Source organism: Balaenoptera musculus, chromosome 1 (genome assembly GCF_009873245.2).
Source record: "Balaenoptera musculus isolate JJ_BM4_2016_0621 chromosome 1, mBalMus1.pri.v3, whole genome shotgun sequence".
Taxonomy (NCBI): domain Eukaryota; kingdom Metazoa; phylum Chordata; class Mammalia; order Artiodactyla; family Balaenopteridae; genus Balaenoptera; species Balaenoptera musculus.
Window position 1 is genome coordinate 133,844,352 of NC_045785.1, and position 21,211 is coordinate 133,865,562.

Sequence of the window (21,211 nt, forward strand, 5' to 3'; positions counted from 1 at the left end):
AGCCAAACCCCCCAATTTTAATGATCCTTTTGAGGAAATTGACTAAAACCATAATTTTTCTAACTAACACATGGGCAGTTCAAGATCTGGGACCATCTCTTATTTATTTTTGTAATCCCCAGCACTTAGCCCAGTCCCTGGCACATTGCAAGTGCCTAACTTCTTCAGTGAACAAATTGCCCTTCACCAGAAAATTTCATCATCACCTTTTATAAGGTAATTTCCCCCTCCCAAAGTAAATGTACACAATTGGCCATTTGCAAATTTAATTTCAAAACCATCCATATACTTGTTAGGGTTATGATTTAATTAATGAGCACAAACTTACAAAGTTATTAGTGATGAGTCCTATGTTAGATATTGTAGAAGTTGAAAGATGTTTTATACCTTTTCTTATGGATCTGCACTATCCAACAGAAATACAGTGCAAGCCACATGTGTAATTTTAAATTTTATTAAACCCAAATGTTACCACTTCTAACATGGAACTAAAAATTATCACTGAAACTTTCTACATTCTTTTTTTAAAAACTGAATCTTCAAAATCTGGTGTATATTGTACACTTATAGCACATCTCAGTTTGGACTAGTATTTCAGGTGCTCGCTAGCCACGTGTGGTTAATAGCTACCATATTAGACAGAATGTAACATCTGATCTGATTCACTAGGTTATAATCTGAGATTGAGTTAATATGTACCACTTTAGCAATTTGGACAGGTCATTTATTGGTGTTCTTTTGTATAAAAGTCACTTGAACTTTGCCATATTTGTAGAGCTCAGTTCAACGGATTGTATGCCCAGCCAGGTGTTAGGTTCTAGGCATAGAGACAACATGCTTCGTTTTTAAAGGACATTGATAATAATCGTCAGGCTAACCTAATTAAATGATTGGCAATCAGACTGGTTGCCTAGTAGAAGAGAAATCGGTTCCAAAGTAATTCAATACTGGTAACTCTTTTCAGTTTCTCGTAGTAGCCTTCTGTAACATTATAATGAAGGCAGTCCCAAGAAGTAAGTTGTTTTAGAGACCTTCTTCCCTTTTTAGTTATTTTTATTAACTCAGAATTGAGCATATTTATTTGCAGGTAATTTTTAAAGGTTTAAGTTTAATTAAAGGTTTTTAGTTTTGTTCTTTCTAAACTGTAGGCCAGTTTTAGGTTCCTGAGCTGAATTCTCAATGGCCTTTGTCTTCATACCTGCATTCTAGTAGATGCTAACTAGATAACAAAGCAAAAAGTGAATGTGAATGTACATATAGATATCATAAAACCAGCAAATATCATTTTGGTTACCATGTAGTATAATATGGGTTCATAGCATATCTCTAACTCTTAAATGATACAACTAGGAAGATAGAGACCCCAAGCCCTGTATTTCCTTTTCCTTATCTCTAATCTTTATGTTGAAGGTTACCTACTTAAGTGGAAGTAAATGCTTCAGCTGTAACTCCGCTTCAGAGAGGGATAAGTGGATGGAAAACCTTCGCAGGACAGTTCAACCAAATAAGGTAATAGTGGCTTTGAATGTCCAAAAAATGTATAACTCTATAAGCAGTAAGTTGATTGCAGGTAAATAGAGTAATAATACCTTAAATTTTATAGAACTTTTAAACACATATACGTTTTGTCCTTTTATGCTCAAAATAATCTTATTACAGATAGTATCATGATATTACCAGTGTGGATAAGAGCAGCAGTCCCCAACCTTTTTGGCACCAGGGACCAGTCCCATGGAAGACAATTTTTCCACGGACGGTGGGGGGCGGGGGGGTTTTGGGATGATTCAAGTGTATTACATTTATTGTGTACTGTATTTCTATTATTATTATATTGTAATATATAGTGAAATAATTATACAACTCACCATAATGCTGATAGGAGGCGGAGCTCAGGCTGTCGTGTGAGCGATGGGGAGCGGCTGTAAATACAGAGGAAGCTTCACTCGCTTGCCCGCTGGCTCACCTCCTGCTATGCAGCCCAGTTCCTAACAGGCCACAGACCGGTACCAGTCCGTGGCCTGGGGGTTGGGGACCTGTAGATAAGAGGACTCAGAGAAGTTAAGTCACTTGACCAAGTGAGAAGCTAGTACAAGACAGAAATGGGACTAGAACACAAGTTTCTTAATTACTTATCTCTATTTTATTTGCAGAAAGCTAATTCAGTTGCCACAAGACTGGCTATATGAAAACTTACAGGATGATATTTTTTTAACCCAAGTAAAATAGAATGTATGTGGCTCTCTGAGAGCTTGCAATCCCCTTCATTATTTTTTGACTGCCCTTAATGAAGTACATAGCATCACCTACTTTAAGAGGAAAATGTTGTCTTTCTGGGATTTCAACTCTCAAACACAACTTTTTTTTTTTTTTTTTAAAGCAGATTTTTTTTTTTTTTTAATTTTATAGCTACTTTATTTATTTATTTATTTATTTATTTTTGGCTGTGTTGGGTCTTCGGTTCGTGCGAGGGCTTTCTCTAGTTACGGCAAGCGGGGGCCACTCTTCATCGCGGTGCGGGGACCGCTCTTCATCGCGGTGCGCGGGCCTTTCACTATCGCGGCCCCTCCCATTGCGGGGCACAGGCTCCAGACGCGCAGGCTCAGTAGTCGTGGCTCACGGGCCCAGCTGCTCCGCGGCATGTGGGATCCTCCCAGACCAGGGCTCGAACCCGTGTCCCCTGCATTAGCAGGCAGATTCTCAACCACTGCGCCACCAGGGAAGCCCCTCAAACACAACTTTGTTACTTCTTTATAGGACAATTGCAGACGAGCTGAAAACGTTCTCCGTTTATGGATTATTGAAGCCAAGGACCTTGCCCCTAAAAAGAAATATTTCTGTGAACTGTGCCTTGATGATACCCTCTTTGCTCGTACAACCAGCAAGACCAAAGCAGACAATATTTTCTGGGGTGAACATTTTGAGTTCTACAGCCTTCCACCTCTTCACAGCATCACAGTTCACATTTATAAAGATGTGGAAAAAAAGAAAAAAAAAGACAAGAATAATTATGTAGGGCTAGTCAATATCCCCACTGCCAGTGTGACTGGTCGCCAATTTGTAGAAAAGTGGTACCCAGTGAGTACACCTACACCCAACAAAGGAAAGACAGGAGGACCTTCTATTCGGATTAAATCACGTTTCCAAACTATCACCATTCTGCCTATGGAGCAATACAAAGAGTTTGCAGAATTTGTCACCAGCAACTACACCATGTTGTGTTCTGTTCTTGAACCAGTAATTAGTGTGAGAAATAAGGAAGAGTTGGCCTGTGCCTTAGTGCACATTCTTCAAAGTACTGGCAGAGCCAAGGTAAGTGGAAAAGGTGGGTTGCATTACCCAAAATCTCCTCCCTACCTTTTATGAAGAAACAAGTACATGTTTACTGTGGAGATTCAAATTAGAGAAATATGCTTTGCTAATGGTCAAAAAAAAAAAAAAGAGAATTAGGAAGGAAACCTATTAGTGGTTCTTAGATCCAGAAAAGATGGAGATTATAAAAGTGAAGAAGTAAAATGGAGACTAACAAGTATTTATTTAAAGTTTATTTGCATGAAATAGAGATACTGCAGCTAGCTAGCTCTTTATTGTCTGACAAAATAAATGGTAGGATTGGTGGATACTCCCTCAATATGTTCAGGATTATTTATCTTTAGTTCTGGAGTGTGTTGTATGATGGTTTTATTCCTCACTATATTTTAAATTAAGATTGACTCATGACTGTACCCCCCTAGTCACAGAATGAGGTATTCCAGAAGCATGCTGGTCATTAGCAAGAGTCTTCATGAGATTAACATCTAAATTTGGAATTAAAATACCAAGGGATGTTATTTAATTGTTAGCTGTCTCATGATAACCTTATGTCAATTCATGCTGGATAGAAGTAAAAGTTCAGGAAGATAGAGAGAAATATACTAATTGTATAAAGGACACTAAACAAATGATAGGGTCTTTTTTTAAAAATTTTTATTGGAGTATAGTTGATTTACAATGTGTTAGTTTCAGATGTAACAATTGATAGAGCCTTTGATCAGCCTGAACTGTGGTAATTATCACCTCTGTGAGGCATATTCACTTAACTAGGCTAAGTCTCCATTATATTATATGCAAATTGGTCATGGTAAAATTGTATTTTAGATCTAGAGGAGTTCACAGCTAGAATAATTTATGTAGAACTGAACAATAAAATAAAGCGTTTTTAAAATTTCTTGATACAAATCAGAATATATCAAATATTCAATATTTAGTCCCTTATTTAACTGCCCTCCTACTGATTATCATTTTGGTGTTTGAATTTACTAATAATAATTTTGAGCTTTCTGGTGTTAAAAAAGGTGTCATTGAAATTTTGAGTCTCATCTTTGAAATTGTATGGATATGTTCTTTCTGTTCTTCATTTGCTCAGGGTTCAAGGATATATGTAGGATTTTTAAACAGCTTTATTGAGGTACAATTTACATATCATAAACTATACCCATTTAAAGTGAAAAATTCAGTGAGTTTTGACAGATTATGCACCCATGGAAACCACAGCAATCAAGATACAGAATGTTACCATCAGCCCCAAGTTTCTTCCTGACCCTTAGCACAAGAGTTTTAGTAGTGACTCCTAAGTCTACAACTCTTTTACAGTGTTGATCTACCCTGGAATAAATCCCATTCATGTTTAAAATGCTTAATTTTAAAATAAAAGTAAATCAGCATATTCCCTCTGTTTTTGATTTTGGAGACTTTGAAATATCCAGTGAATATATAACATTCAAAATACAGGATGTTATCACATTTCAAATTGAACAACAGTAAACAATGAACTTTAAATCAAGTTCCTTAAGACTGTTGAGAAATGAAGCAGTTATTTCTTAAGGGCTTTATTTCTCCTTATGCCTTCCTTTGCTATGGATGGATGGATGGATGGATGGATGGATGGGGATACATACATACATACAAATATAATCAGCCTAGAAAATGAATTCAGATGGTTAGTTCAAGAAATTTCATGTTGATACTATGGACCAGTTTGTAACCATTATATATTGAATGCCTAATATGTGTCAGAAGCTGTTAAATGCTGGAAATATAGAGGTGAATAAAAATAGACACTGTCTTTGGTCTCATGGGACTCACAGTCTTCTGGGGAAGACAGATGTTAATCAAATAATTACAGAAATGTGTGATTACTGTGAAAAGTGCAGATTTTTAAAAAGTTATATGGTGCTGTGAGAATGTGGATTAAGGGGACCTGACTAATGGAGTTCAGGGGCAGTGTTGGTAAGATAAGGCTTCACTGAGGAAAGATGTGCAAACTAAAATCCAAAGGCTCTGAGGAATTAACTCCATAGCAGTGAGGGCAGAGCAAGGGTGGGAGTGAAGCAGAACTGAGAACAGCATTTGCAGAAAGCTCTGTGGTGAATAGACAACATTGTGTGTTAGAAAGGGCTTGATGTATTCAAGGACCTACAAAAAAAAAAAGGCCCTTGAGACTAGAGCACAATACAGAGAGAATGGTATGAGATGAGGCTGGGAAGATAGAAACCAGAAAATATAGAGACTTGCAGGCCACATTCAGAATTACAGTCTATATCAAAAGTGTGATGAAAAACCTTTGAAGGAATTTTTAACTTAGGATTGGTGACACCTAAAATTTTATCCTGACTGACTTTTTTCTTTCAAATGAATCTGGTAGCTTTAGTTTTAAAGCAGCGTTCCCAGGATGTTTGATATTTCATCAGTCTCTCCTAATGTATATTATTTATTCAGTTGCTTTCTGCCTGACTGAACATTATTCTACCAGGATTTTCTGACCGACTTGGTGATGTCTGAGGTGGATCGTTGTGGAGAGCATGATGTCTTGATCTTCAGAGAGAACACCATTGCCACCAAATCCATTGAGGAATACCTCAAGTTGGTGGGACAGCAGTATCTTCATGATGCATTGGGTATGGAGAAGAAAAACATCTGTTTTCTTTTCTTTCCCTTTTGATTTTTAGACCCTCATGAAACAACCAAATAGAACTCAAATTCTGCATGTTATCTGGTTCTAGCTGATTAAAGTGTTAAAGTTGGAGTTTCAGCTGTAAGAAGTCTCTGCAGTACTCAGCAGGGGACAGCAGATTGATTTCTTACACTATGTACCGTAAGAGAAACCTCATCAGCATAGGCAGCTACCCCCATGCCCTCAAGTCCCTGAGATTCTGAGATACACAGTAATGTTAGTAATGAGATGTCATTTCTAGTTGACCTGTTTCCCCCAAAGTGTTGGGTATTTATATCATGATATAAATCCTAAGTCTTGAAAGTGTTAGCATTATGCATCTAAAATGGAGAAACTCCTGCCAATTCCCACAACTCCCAATTTCTGCCTTCCAGACCTACAGAATTTTTCACAACTAATTTTTGTCCAATCAGTAGTTCTTAATGACTAGACCACCCACTTGCAGCTCCATATTTGGTCGTGACATTCAGGTGTTAACCACTAGAGTAAGACACTGTGCTCGGCACTTTGATATACATTCTGATAAAGCAGACATGAGTTCCTTGAAGAAGAGTGTCATTTTTTTTATCCCCATATCCCCAGTACTTCACACAGAATGTAGAGCAGCACCATCCTAAAGAAACATAATGTGAGTCACATGTGAGTAATTTAAATTTTCTAGTAGTCACAGGATAAAAACGGTAAAGAGAAACAGGTAAATTTAATTTTGATAACATTTTATTTAACCCATTATATCCAAATATTATTTAATACATTATCAATATAAGAATTATTAATGAAGTATTTTACTTTTTTCATTCTAACTCTTGAAATTGTGTGCATTTTATATTTATTACACGTTCAGTTTGCACTAGCCAAATTTCAAGTGCTCAGCAGTCACATGAGACTATCAAGAATAGAAAATAAGGTATGAATGAATGGATAAATGTTTGCCGTTAGGGAGCTTACAATATAGATAGATAAGAAAGATAAGGATATCCCTGTAACCAAAAAGAGAAAGAGGATCCTGTGCCTTTTCAAATAATTAAAGAAATTGATTATACCTGAGGGAATTATAAAATTTCCCTTGTGACATTTATGACGTGTGTGTAGCTTGAAGTTTAGCAAGGTTTGTAAAAGCAGAGATTGGACAAGGGAAATGGCAGGGATTAGCATAGGGGAAAGAACCTCATGAACAAAAAGGCATTGAGGTACCAGAGAACCAGGCATGTTTGGAATATAGCCAATTAGCTGGAAACTAAAGTGAAAAAGACAAGTCAACAGCAACAAAAATGATTAGACAAATAATTAGAACCAATTAGTTGAGGGCCTTGACTGCCTGGCTGAGGAGTGTAGATTTTACAGTAATCGTTGGTGAATGACTGGAAGTTTTGAGCAGGGTGTTTTTAATAGAATCAGTTTAACAGAGTGATTTAAATGGGTTGGTGAAGAAAGCAACTGAATGCAGAGACCAGTTAAGAAGCCATTATAATAAGGAAGGCAAGAAATAACAAGACTCTGAATGAGGTAATTGCCAAGAGTAAGAGAAAAGTTGGATCTAAGAAATATTAAAGAAGTTGAGCTAATAGGACTTGGCAACTTTTCAGTTTGTGGGAATGGGGCACGGCTTGGTGGAGGAGGAGATCAAATATTACAGTTAATTTGGGGCCTTCCTGAGTGACAAGAAGGATGATGAGATTCTTAACAGAAAGAGAACATAAAAGTAGTAGGCTTGAAAGAATGAGAAATGATATTTTCACTTCACATGTATTCAACTTGAAGTTCAAGTAGGAAATCCCAGAGGTTCTAGGTAGGAAATCCCAAGACATCTGTCTAGCTGGCTGGTGAAAATTTAGGACTAAGTTACCCATGTGGAGGGAATCAATGAAACTACAAGATTACAGGAGCAGGAAGAGAATAAGGCCAAAGACAGATCTAACAATGCACCTGGTTTATGGTGTAGAAGGAAACAGAGGAATCAAAGAAGTGGTCAAAGAGAGAGGAAGCATGCATGCACACATGCAAAAAAAAGAAAGAAAATCAGGAAAATACTGTCTTAGACACCAAGAGGAAAAAAGTATCAATAGAGTCAGAGATTGGGGAAAGTAAAGATTAAAAAGAAAACATGGCTATTGCATTTTGATGACTAGTGATGGCTGGGACTGCTCTCAGGAGCACAGGAGCCAGGTTGCACAGGCTAAAAAGTGAATGACTGCTCAAGAAACAGAACCGTTGTGTTTACCTATGCTGGACTCACTGTAGTAGCAGTTAATTCCTACCTTGGAGAAGTAAATTTTTTCTTCTCCTGCTTCCTATCTTCATATTTTTTTCTTTTCTCAAGTCATGTGCTTTAGTTTAAGATCTAATAGGAATTTAAAACAAGACTAGTGAAAATGGATTTTCATTGACATTAGGAAAGGTACAGAATCAGAGTTTTACATAAAAAGCTTATACAGTCATATCATAAATTACGTATCATGGTTTGCTTTAATGATTTGCACTGCCTTATAAAAAGCAATGATGACGCATCTCAAACAGTATTCTCTGTTCTGGGGAGATAAAGGTGTAGATATTTGTTGACCATCTACTTCTTAAAAATCAGATATTCATATTCTACCATCAGTGTGCTAAATAGGCTTCCCAAATGAAATAATTCCTGAAGTGAAAAGGAGAGACAAGTCCTTTGTTAATCATTACAGTTAATTATTAACTGTCCTAGAACAGTTAATAATTAAATAGCTGATTGGCTCAATGAGACCTGAAAATTGATTCAGTGAGCAGGGGAAGAAATTCAAGTAACCCCACGAAGATCTCTATTATATTTGTAACCCAAAAGCAAGGACCAGGGTGTTGAAAATGGCTACTGCTTCCAAGAGCACAAACAAAATTAATTGGTAAGCTTCTTCAGGAAAGAGATTCTACTGTCTTCTCCCCATCTAACTCCCCATATTTCTAGTTAGCCTTTTTTTTATATATATAAATTTATTTTATTTATTTATTTTTGGCTGCACTGGGTCTTCATTGCGGTGTGCGGGCTTCTCATTGCGGTGGCTTCTCTTGTTGCAGAGCACGGGCTCTAGGCACGCAGGCTTCAGTAGTTGTGGCATGAGGGCTCAGTAGTTGTGGCTTGGAGGCTCTAGAGCGCAGGCTCAGTAGTTGTGGCGCACGGGCTTAGTTGCTCCGCTGCATGTGGGATTTTCCCGGGCCAGGGCTCAAACCCGTGTCCCCTGCATTGGCAGGCGGATTCTTAACCACTTTGCCACCAGGGAAGCCCCTATGAGAAGTTTTAAATAAAAAGGCTTCACAGTGAAGTCTCAGTAAACCAAAAAATCAAATTAATAAGTACAGCTGAGCACTCTGAATAATCAAAGTTTTGTTGTATTTCGTACAGTTTGGACAAAAAAAAATAGATGTTATTTGCAGACTACCTGAAGAATTCTCAGAGAAAATTGAGTTAAAAGTTGCCAGTCATATTAAATAATATCTACCTGCCTTTTAGCCAGTCTTCATTTATCTTGAGTAAAAGCATTACTGTTTACAGACTCCGCCTTAGTTTGACTTAAATTAAGTCTTTCATCTGTTAACCCCTTTTACCTTTCTAATTGAAATCAGTTTGCATGTTGATGCATCTGATCAACAGGAAACACCATCTTCTGTGGCATATAGAAAAGTCTCTTAAAAGGCCTAATTTCCACCATTGGTGGCAGAGGCAAATTTCCTTTTAGCAATAATATATCCATACCTAGTGGCTTATTTCTATACATGAAATTTGGATGCTAGATAATAATGAGTTAATGAAACACACCATAGAACATTCTAGGCACAAACTCAAATTTAAACAACATATTGAACACCCATCCTCTTTGTCCTTGATGTTTTTTTTTCAAAGGCAAGAGAGCAGACATGAAGGGATCATTAAATCTGTCTCAGTAATTTCTGATCAGCTAAACAGCTTCTAGGTGCAGATCCAAAAAAGTTCACCTTTCAATGTGGTACTTTCCACACTATCAGACATAGGTTACAGTTCCTGTCTTTTTTTTTAAAATTTATTTATTTTTGGCTGCGTTGGGTCTTCATTGCTGCACGCGGGCTTTCTCTAGTTGCGGCGAGTGGGGGGTGGGGGCTACTCTTCGTTGCTGTGCGCGGGCTTCTCGTTGCAGTGGCTTCTCTTGTTGCAAAGCATGGGCTCTAGGCGCTCGGGCTTCAGTAGTTGTGGCACGTGGGCTCAGTAGTTGTGGCTCGCAGGCTCTAGAGCGTAGGCTCAGTAGTTGTGGTGCACGGGCTTAGTTGCTCCGCTGCCTGTGGGATCTTCCCGGACCAGGGATCGAACCTGTGTCCCCTGCATTGGCAGGCGGATTCTTAACCACTGTGCCACCAGGGAAGTCCCAGGTTACAGTTTCAAAAGTGAAAAAAATTTTCTCAAGTTTGGAGGATTTTAAATATATCATAATCAGGTAAAGAGAAAAAACTTTAGATAGTTAATTTACTTCTGGACCCTTGAGTTATTTATTTGGTTCTTTTCTTGAAGAATAAAAGAAAAATACTCTCAAAATTCACAAGTTATTTATTAATATTAGTTATTATCTCCTGGAATAGGTATAACTCACTAAGCTGAATATTAATGATATAAATTTAGAGGTGGATTGATTTTTACATGAAGTATTTGACATTGATGACTTATTTTTAAATTCAGGTACTCTTTAAATGAGGTAAATTGTGTGGGAGCACATAGCATAGGTGATGTTGAGAACATGTTCAATAGAAATCCTGTGAGAGTTGGTAAACATTTTTAAAAGCCTTTTACCAATTTTGATTATTTCACTCTATGAAAAGTTATTTTAAAATTACGAAGTTTGTACATAACAATACTTATTATAAGGAGCCCCTACTAAGTACCAGGCACTGTATCAGACACTTTTCTTTTCATGCACTATTTTCAGATCCTCACCATAGCTCTGGAGGGTTGGAGTGATTAATGCTGTTTTACAAATAAAGCACCCAAAACTCAGACTAGTTAAGTGACTTCTCATGGCCCCACAGTTGGTTAAGTGATGGGTCCAGGATTTGACCCTAGATCTTTCTGGCTCCAAAGCCTTTACTTTTTCTCTGCACCACTTTCTTTTCTGTGCATCACTTAGATTCCTGTTCTCCAAGCATTGTTCTTCCAAATAATCACTTCCCATCCTCTATCACAGCTATTTTTTAAATCTTTCATTTATCTTAGTACTAACCATTTTGATAGAAAATGCTCTTTGATATTGCTGCTGCCACTTAATTTTTTATAGGAATTACTGTTCACTTTCATGAAGTCTATTAATAACTAGCCTGAACTTCAATTAATATAAGCAGATTTAAAAGGAGCTGTGAAAGTTATACTCCTCTGTCATAAAGACCTATAAAAAACAAAAAATAAAAACATACTACCATCTCTAACAAATATTTATTGAGCCCCTGCAATGCTTTGGAAGCTATTTAATAGGCTTGGGATTTGAACATGAATAGAACCCAGTCCCTGACCTTCAATGGTATTCATCCTAAAGATGAGACAGGCGTGGGAACAAATAAGCACAAAACAGTGTGAAACATAGAACAGAACAAATACAAGGTATAGTGCATGGTGGAAGATAAACAGGTAAGGTAAGGATTTGCTCTTTCAGGAAATACTGGGCATATCTCTGTAGAGGCTAAGATATATGAACAGGGCATCTAAGCTAAATTTATTTGGAAAAACATCCAGATTATATAAAGAGATGCTCTGCTATGTGCTATGTTGAATGACTATCCCCATTAGGAGAGGTAGGCCTAGAGACCCTTACTTGAATATGTGTTTGGCACCAGTATTAGCAGTTAAAAGCATAGGTAGGCTAATCATTCAGACTTGGGTTATTTATTCTTCTAAAATAGTAACAACATTATTCATAAGGTAAAGAGGCCTTATAATAAGAATAAGTAATGAGTTCCTGCTAATATATTTGTGGTTTTAGATAAAAGATTTAAAGTTGTAGCATTTTTTAAAGTAGTTTCATTATTCTTTTTGTAAATACCATGATGATGATGTTAATGAGTGCTGTTTTTCCACTTCCAGAGTAAGGAAAATAAACATGACGTATAGGAGGTGGTATCTCTTGGGTTCCAAAGCAGTAACCCTTCGTGAACAGTGTTTTGTGCCCTCCATGTCAGGAATCGGAACGAATTCCCCATTACACATTTTAGTACAGAAATCCTACATTCTTTTATTCTCTTCAGGAAGACACTATTTATAGTTATACTGTCCGTCATCTTCTCTCTTGAAATAGGGGAGTTCATCAAAGCTTTGTATGAGTCAGATGAAAACTGTGAAGTGGATCCCAGCAAATGTTCATCTAGTGAACTGATAGACCATCAGAGCAACCTGAAAATGTGCTGTGAGCTGGCTTTCTGCAAGATCATCAACTCTTACTGGTGAGCTGCTGTCGGTGCTTCATTCCCTGCTATTGGAACTTCAGTTTTTCGATATGAGTTATCACAGTGTTAACTGTTATTTCCCAACCAAAGGAAGGACTTACGGGAAAAATTGAAAGTTTCCCTAATACAGTTTTGTCTAAAATCTAAACCTCTCTTGTAAGCAGAAGTTGCTCTGAACTATCCACCTAAATATAATATTTCCCCAGAATATTAGCACCACATCCTCGAATACCAAAAGTATTTTAAGGACTTTTAAACATATTTACTAGTGTCAAACAAATGTGTTAATGATTTTTGATCATTATTGTAACCCCAGCAATTGGTGAGATTTTGGAAGCTTTTGATGAACAGTTTTTAGAGAGGTTATGATGAACTGTAGTAAACCAAATGGTTTAGTCAGGAGCCTCATGCCATTTTCCCACTTTGCAAAACTAAATTTACACTAATTCCTGAGTTTTGTAGCTTTGGGTTTCTGTTCTCCATCTGGATGTCTATGAATTTTCCACCACTTCTCAGGCATGAATCAGACAGAAGCTCTCTCTATTAGGCCCTCCTCATAACCTGTCTCTGTTGGGCCAGAGTGGGATCACCTGTGCTTTCTTGGGTTATGGTACTTTTATATTTGGTCCTTCTTCCTTCCCCAGTGTTTTCCCTCGTGAGCTGAAAGAAGTGTTTGCATCCTGGAAGCAGCAGTGCCTGAACCGCAGCAAGCAAGACATCAGCGAGCGGCTCATCAGTGCCTCGTTGTTTCTCCGTTTTCTGTGCCCGGCCATCATGTCTCCCAGTCTCTTCAACCTCATGCAGGAATATCCTGATGACCGCACATCTCGGACTCTAACTCTAATTGCCAAGGTCATCCAGAACCTGGCCAACTTTGCCAAGTAGGTGTCACTACCATGACCACTTTTTTTTTTTTTTTTTAATTTGTATTTATTTTTGGCTGTGTTGGGTCTTCGTTTCTGTGCGAGGGCTTTCTCCAGTTGCGGCGAGCGGGGACCACTCTTCATCATGGTGTGTGGGCCTCTCACCGTCGCGACCTCTCCCGTTGCGGAGCACAGGCTCCAGACGCGCAGGCTCAGTAGTTGTGGCTCATGGGCTTAGTCTCTCCGCGGCATGTGGGATCTTCCCAGACCAGGGCTCGAACCCGTGTCCCCTGCATTGGCAGGCAGATTCTTAACCACTGCGCCACTAGGGAAGCCCCATGACCACTTTTTAACAACATTGTTTAAAAAGTACATGAGGCCTAACCTTTGGATGAGCGTGGGGTGCCTCATCACTCATGTTCCATGATTTTCATTGTGGTATTATTAAAAATAGCAAAAAAATTGTAATCAATTTGAATATTCACTTTATAGAGGAATGGTTAAGTAGTCTATGCATTCAGTGGAATATTTGCAGCCACTGCAAGTTGTGTTTACAAAGAACCAATAATATGCAAAATGATAAAGATATAATTATATTAAATGAAAAGTTTTATTAAAAACTCCAGCCAAAAAAAAGAGATAGGATACCAAATGGTGCATATACTTTTATCCCAACAATATGAAAACACAAAAACCTAAGTATAGGAACGTTGGGAAGGACAATCAGTCAAAATTCTATGGTTACATTATCTAAGACAAGTGGCCTGGCCCCTTCAAAAAGTCAATATCATGAATAATGGAAAAGATGGAGGGAGGACTGTTCTAGATTAAAAGAGACAATGCAGTGCTTGAATCTTAATTGGATCTGAACTGGAAAAAACATTTATAAAAATCATTTTGGGGACAATTGGTGAAATTTAAATATGAACTATATATGAGATAATTTATAAGTAATGTCTTTTAAAAGTTTTAGTGTGACAATGGCATTGGTTTATGTAAGAGTTATTCCTTATTCTGGAGAAATAGGTGCTAATGTACTTAGAGGCTATGTCTGCAACTTAGTTTAAAATGGTTCAATCAAAAAAAGAGAGAGAGTGAAAAGAAACTTGGCAAAATGGGAACGGTTGGTTAAAATAGGTGAATGGCATATGGGTGTACGTTGTATATTCTTTCAACTTTTCTGTAGCTTTCAACTTTTTCAAAAGAAGTTAGGAGAAAGCAGTTGGAGAAGAAATGCACTGAACTGTAAATAGCAGATATGTTTGGGTGGTGGAATGGGTACACCTACCCTTTTTTCCTTCCACTTTTCATTGTTTTCAATTTTTTCTTAAGTTTAATTTTTATAATTTATAGAAAACAATTTTAAGAAATCACTGAGAAGCAATTCACACTGGCAAAATCGATCCCAGATTTACTCCGTATTGAAGCTTAAGTACAAGTTTCTAGTAGCAATGTATTGAAGGAAAAGATTAGAACTTCAATGAGATACATTGTTTTCTAGCATGTGACTTTTTAGAAGTGCACTATTTTAACTTTGTATGCTCTCTGTATATGCTAACACAGAAATATACATGTTTACCCATATTTGAGCTAATTCTTGTAAAAATTGTTTCTAGTTTATTTTGGAACATGCTTTATGGACTTAAACAAGGCCTGGAAGATAACTAGAACCTAGATAGGGAAAGAAGAGAGGAAGTTCTCTAGTAGAAATAAATAGCATGAGCAAAGGCTTGGAGAAGAAAAAGAGTATAATGTATTTGGGGGACTTTGAAGAAGCTAGCGATATTGAAGGTTTATACTGATAATGAATGTTTACAATGGCTTTAAATACCAGGAAAAAAGGATTTTGTCTTTACCCTATAGAGAATAGAAAGCTATTCAAAGTTTTTGACTATTAATGTAATATTAAAAAAGTATGTCTTAGTATTTATCACTTATAGATAATCAAATTAGTCACCTCCCCAAAATTAAAAAAAAAATTTATAGCTCTGTGTAAAGTCAATTCAAAATGATCACATCTCTTTTCCTGAATATGTTCTTTCTCATTTTCTCTCCCTCTACTTCAGATTTGGTAACAAAGAGGAATACATGGCATTCATGAATGATTTTTTAGAACACGAATGGGGTGGAATGAAGCGCTTTCTTTTGGAGATCTCTAATCCGGACACCATCTCGAACACCCCAGGCTTTGATGGTTACATTGATCTGGGCCGCGAGCTTTCAGTTTTGCATTCCTTACTGTGGGAAGTAGTTTCCCAACTTGATAAGGTAAAGTAGGCGGGAAGGGTAACAGGAGACGGGAGGTAGAGAACCCTAATGCACCTGGATTCTGGAGAGTATCTACAGAGTAATCACATTCATGCTTTCTGCTTGTTGAAAGCAACCTTTTGCCCTAGAAGTCTGGGAGGAAATAGTTATGATTTCTTAGTAAAATATGTGCCCTACAAACCAGAAAATTCTAGTAAGCCACAAAATTATTAACATATTTTTAAGTAGTTACCTGAATTAATGGAGTATATATTTCTATAAACAAATATGTTTGTGTATTTGCCTAGAAACTAATATCAAATATTAGTGTGTGAAGCCTTATTCATGTATAGTAGAGTGAGATGAAACCTCATGTAGTAATTTCTAATGGAAGTGTGGACTTAGAAGAATACTGAGACTATCGTGTTTAAGTAACTTACCATGAGATTTATTTTTATCATGCAAGTCAGAGGGTTTAATATAACTATTAGTACCTATAGAGTTATGTGGGATCTGAAAATCCTGATGTTTTCTTTTCATCTGCAGATGTGAATTAAGAATAGAGAAAACAATTATCATTTTTAATCATTTATTTTCTGACTATAAGCTAAGAATTTTTTTGTATATCATATTAATAACTAAATATATACCATGCCAATCATTTTCTTCCTTCTCGAATTTTGCAAAGAGGAATAGAATTGTTACGGAAAACAGCCTAACAGACTCTGGCTAGGTTTATCACAATAATTATTTATTGATGTTTTTGTTTGCTACAGCTACTTTATAAATATCTGTGGTGGTATGTTAGAATAACTTCAAAAAACAAAGTTATTTTTCTGTGATAAGAATTTGTTTATTTGTTTTCCTCCATTTTCCTATTATCTTTATTTTTTTTTGAGTCAGAACATTTTTTATTTTTTTATTTTTTGAATTTTATTTTATTTTTTAATACAGCAGGTTCTTATTAGTTATCTATTTTATACATGTTAGTGTATATATATCAATCCCAATCTCCCAATTAATCCCACCACCACCACCACCACCCCCAATTATCTTTAAAAACATTGCACTGATAAAATGAGGGAGAGGGGAGTAAAACCTATTAACAAAGACCACTTTCCTGAGGAAATGTAAATGGTAGGGTGTCCACTGGTGCCCAAAACATTTGTAAAATAATAAACTGTTTCTTATTCTCAAGGACCCCTTCTTAACTTTTAGAAATGCTAGCTAGATTTTAAGTTGCAGCTATGCTGAGGGTAAATTCCATGGATATGAATCATGGCTCAAGAGAGTCAAGCAAGTAAAGACATTCTTCAGATGGCATCTGTACTCATTTGAGCAGGGTAGAAGAGTCTGTTGAGAAGACAGCGAAAACCCAGAGGCAGCCATGTAAAACTGCCTAACGGATGAAGGTTCCCATAAGACCCCATGAGAATGAGAATTCCCCAAAGAAAAAAATGATTGAGGTGGATAAAGCAAATCGTAAAAAGTTATTCTTCACTGAATAACTGCATCAGTGGGATGCAGATACAGTTATCTTCTGAAATCAACCTGGTTTATTCAGGGTCAAGGTCTTTTTAACAGGCTTTGCTGTGTAAACACACATTCTCCTTTTTAATCTCTGTTTGGTCCTGGGAACCAGCAGTACATCTATCTAGACACATCTCATAGATGTGTCATAACTTTGCTGTTTAAATTTTTCTTAAAAAATTGTCTTGCTGATGCAAACTCAGCTGGCAGTAGGTCAGGGTTCCCAAGATTAAATGGCTAGTGGATGGCAATATCAACTGTGTGCCCTGCAGTGCTCTGGACCCCTGAATGCAACACCTTCTTGTATGTTGGCATGCATTTCTTTCCTCACATGATCCCTTTTCTTTGGAAGTTTCATCACACTAGCCAATCCTCTGGTCTTAAAGTTCTTTTTGGTTAGAAGGTGTTTGGTTCTTCCCCTACCCTCCCCCACCTTGACCTACCAGCCTCCCAAAGATTTAGTTTGCTTTGCATGTCTATTTTAGTTGGAATGGCAATAGTTTGGTTGTTTTGAGCATGTCTTTTAATTTTTATTTGCATAATCCTAATTTCTATTTCCTTTCTTTCCTCAATGTCTGCTGCATCTTGTTTCGCCTCCTCCATTCATCTCGACGCCATGGTTCTGCTGCTCCATAACAATGCATTATGAACCTGCCACTCCCATATGCAAACACCTACCCTTCCCTCCAACCTCCACCCCTCCATCAATGGGCATCGTTGTCCCAAAAACAATCTGTGGTGGATATCGCAATGCTTATTATCCAATTAGGGTGAAAATTCCTTCCTACAGGCGACCGTGGCAAAATTGGGACCTCTCCCTCGTGTTCTTGCTGATATTACCAAATCTCTGACTAATCCTACACCAATACAACAGCAACTGAGACGCTTCACTGAGCATAACTCCAGTCCAAATGTCAGTGGAAGCCTCTCCTCTGGGCTGCAGAAAATTTTTGAAGACCCTACTGACAGGTATGAATTTCAGAGAGAATTGGAACTACTTATCGCAGAGGGAGATAATATTTAGAGATTTGGGAAAAATCTATTTAACTTACTTGTTGAATTTACAACTTTAAAATCATGAGCAGTTGGAAAGAATCTTCTGAGATAAATCCAATTGTTTGTCATAATAATACACATGATCTAAGATACTTATTTTCTAGAATGATATTGTAGAGTTATATTCAACAAACTTATAAAAAGAACCTATGTCCTGCTTAATGGAAAACTAAGGGCTCTATGAAATTGATATTTTCAGGTATTGTAGCGCTCAAAAATCTGAGAACCTCAGTTGAAAATATTTTAGAGCTGGCTGTGTCAGCTGAACAGGTAGATACAGTGTTGATGCTTAGACTTTGTTTTCTGTATTGGCAAGACTTGTGCCTTTAGTAGGGACCCTTTGGTTGTGCACTCAGGGCTTCTCGAAGGTTTAGACAGAACCAATTAACTAGGAATTGGAATACCTTGGGAGGTTTAAAACCTAACTAGGAAATGATTGAAATTCTAGTAAAAATCTAAGACAGGGATGGAGTGGTCTATACAGTGTTATTCTCCACCTTTGAAGAAAAACTAAAAATGTTGGATCTTATCCTAAGAATTGTAATGATGAAATCTGTGTTTAGAAACCAATGTAAGTATCCACACTAGGCCTCTGAGCCTTCTGAAGAGTTCATATGCTTGAGTTGAGGAATCTTAACTCTGTTGAATTTGCCACAGGAGTAATTAAGGGTCCTTTCCTTTTCCACAGTGATTTGCATAAACTAAAATCTCCAAGCCAGGACAACACAGATAGCTATTTCAGAGGGAAAACGTTATTGCTGGTTCAGCAGGCCTCCTCCCAGAGCATGACTTACTCTGAAAAGGATGAAAAGGAAAGTAGCCTACCTAATGGCCGGAGCATCTCCCTCATGGACCTTCAGGACACTCATGCCGCCCAAGTGGAGCATGCGTCTGTCATGCTTGACATGCCGATGCGCCTGACTGGAAGCCAGCTTTCCATAACCCAGGTGGCCAGCATCAAACAACTTCGGGAAACCCAGAGCACTCCCCAGAGCGCACCCCAAGTGCGGAGGCCCCTGCACCCAGCCTTGAACCAGCCTGGCAGCCTCCAGCCCTTGTCATTCCAGAACCCTGTCTATCACCTCAATAACCCAATTCCAGCAATGCCAAAGGCCTCTGTGGATTCCAGTTTGGAGAACCTAAGCACTGCCAGTTCCAGGAGCCAAAGTAACAGTGAAGACTTCAAACTCAGTGGACCCAGCAATAGCAGCATGGAAGATTTCACCAAACGTAGCACTCAGAGCGAGGACTTTTCCAGGCGGCACACTGTGTCGGACAGACACATACCTCTTGCTCTGCCACGGCAGAATAGCACGGGGCAGGCCCAGATCCGAAAAATGGACCAGGCTGGGCTAGGTGCCCGAGCCAAAGCCCCACCATCTCTGCCACACAGTGCTTCCCTACGAAGCACCGGGAGCATGTCACTGGCATCTGCGGCTCTGGTGGCTGAACCTGTGCAAAATGGGAGCCGGTCCCGGCAGCAGTCCTCTTCCTCCAGAGAGAGCCCTGTTCCCAAAGTGAGAGCGATCCAGAGACAGCAGACACAGCAGGTAGGGGTGAGTGCTGGAGAGGGCTGCCAGGTACTTGGTCCAACTGTTTCCTCGGTTCGTTATATATAAATCATTGAGAAATCCAATTGCTAGCAGGGTTTCCACTTAAAACTATTTTTTGCAACCTTTTAATGGAAAGAGGAAATGAAAAGTTTGGGAGGCTTCTGGCTAGATGAGGCAGCAGAATGTAGCTTGCCTCATTACTCTTAGGAGACTGTAACAACCACTCCAGAGGCCTTTCTGTCTCTTCAAGCAGCAAAGCTATGATCTCAGTTATCACTGAGAACAATCTGTGATGTTGAGTAATAATTAGACACTTAAGCTGTGAATCTACAGGCCAATTCAACTAGGATATATTTTGGGAATCTGGACATTAATCCTCCTTAATTTTTTTTCTTAAGTTTCCAGAATAAAGTTTTGCACTTTCAGCCAAGAGTTTAGTGTAACTGCTCTCTCTACTCCATCCCCCAACTCCCTCTGGAAGTAGTAAGTCCCCGTGTGCCTTTTCCTGGAAATGGCTAGAAAAATAAACAACTGAACACCTATATAAGCAAGGTAAAGGAGAGAGGTAAAAAGATAGAAACATAGGTGGTTGACAAGTATTCTCTAAACATATATGAAAATCTCTTATATTTCTATTTACATGGACAAGCCCAGCTCATATCTCACCTAAATTTAATATAAGATTATCAAACTTTGTTCTTCACAAATAAAAATGTTTCTTAAGAATTTTATCATTTCTTCTTTACAGATTACATTTTGAGGCACCAATCCATATTTGCTCTTGAAATAAACTAAGAACCTTATGAATGCATTTATACATATCTTACTTTCATCTAAAAAAGATTTTTCTCCTAAAAAAAGCTTTGTTGAATTTTTTTTGAAACCTAATCCTACTTTATTTGTATTAGGGAGCTTTGTGATTAGAAGAGTTCTATGACAAATCCTTTTGTCAGCAGAATCACTGGTCAGCGGAGACTGCAGTGAGACCCCCAATGTATCTCTTTAGTATATTTGCATTTTTATAGGTAGGCATTTACTGATTGGGCTGCTTCTGCCACCACTCTGCTGTGGTCAGAGCCCTTGCCCCTACTTTGATAATTATTGTTTAAAAAAAAATTAGAACATTTACAGAATCCTTGGATACAGAAGTAGAAGAAGGGATGAAAAACTTAAGCTGATTCTGGTAGCCAACTTCCTGAGCAAAACCTCCTAGTTGGTCAATGCTTTCCTGAGAAATAAGCTTTTTCTTCAGTCTTAAATTTTTCATTTTTATTTTGTTATATTTCCCAAAATTTCACCAATTCATTTGATTTAATACACATTTTCATTTAAAGAAAAGGAAAAAAGATTATACTCTATTAATTTACATAATGATTATATTATATAATTTTTTCCTTTTCTTTAAATGAAAATGCTTTTATATATATATATCATATATGTACATTTAATTTATGTTAGGAGGCTATCAGTCTTTCCCACCTTATTGTGAATTAGTTTCCATACTTTGATTTTATGCTAGCTTCTAGTTGAGATAAACCCCTTTCAGATAA

General features: G+C 37.7%; 1 protein-coding gene across 5 annotated transcripts in view; it reads left to right on the plus strand.

Moving 5' to 3' along the window:
* RASAL2 (RAS protein activator like 2) overlaps positions 1–21,211 on the plus strand; it is a 387,777-nt gene that overhangs the window by 351,658 nt on the left and 14,908 nt on the right. For 4 of the 5 annotated variants that reach the window (XM_036849962.1, XM_036849980.1, XM_036849998.1 and 1 more), the window contains 8 exons: positions 1,411–1,509; positions 2,755–3,309; positions 5,789–5,933; positions 12,265–12,409; positions 13,057–13,293; positions 15,342–15,543; positions 17,822–18,021; positions 18,797–19,658. In XM_036849962.1, the coding sequence (XP_036705857.1) occupies positions 1,411–1,509; positions 2,755–3,309; positions 5,789–5,933; positions 12,265–12,409; positions 13,057–13,293; positions 15,342–15,543; positions 17,822–18,021; positions 18,797–19,658 (2,445 nt within the window). The remainder of the gene's footprint in view (positions 1–1,410; positions 1,510–2,754; positions 3,310–5,788; positions 5,934–12,264; positions 12,410–13,056; positions 13,294–15,341; positions 15,544–17,821; positions 18,022–18,796; positions 19,659–21,211) is intronic. The other variant, XM_036849970.1, reaches the window with a different exon arrangement.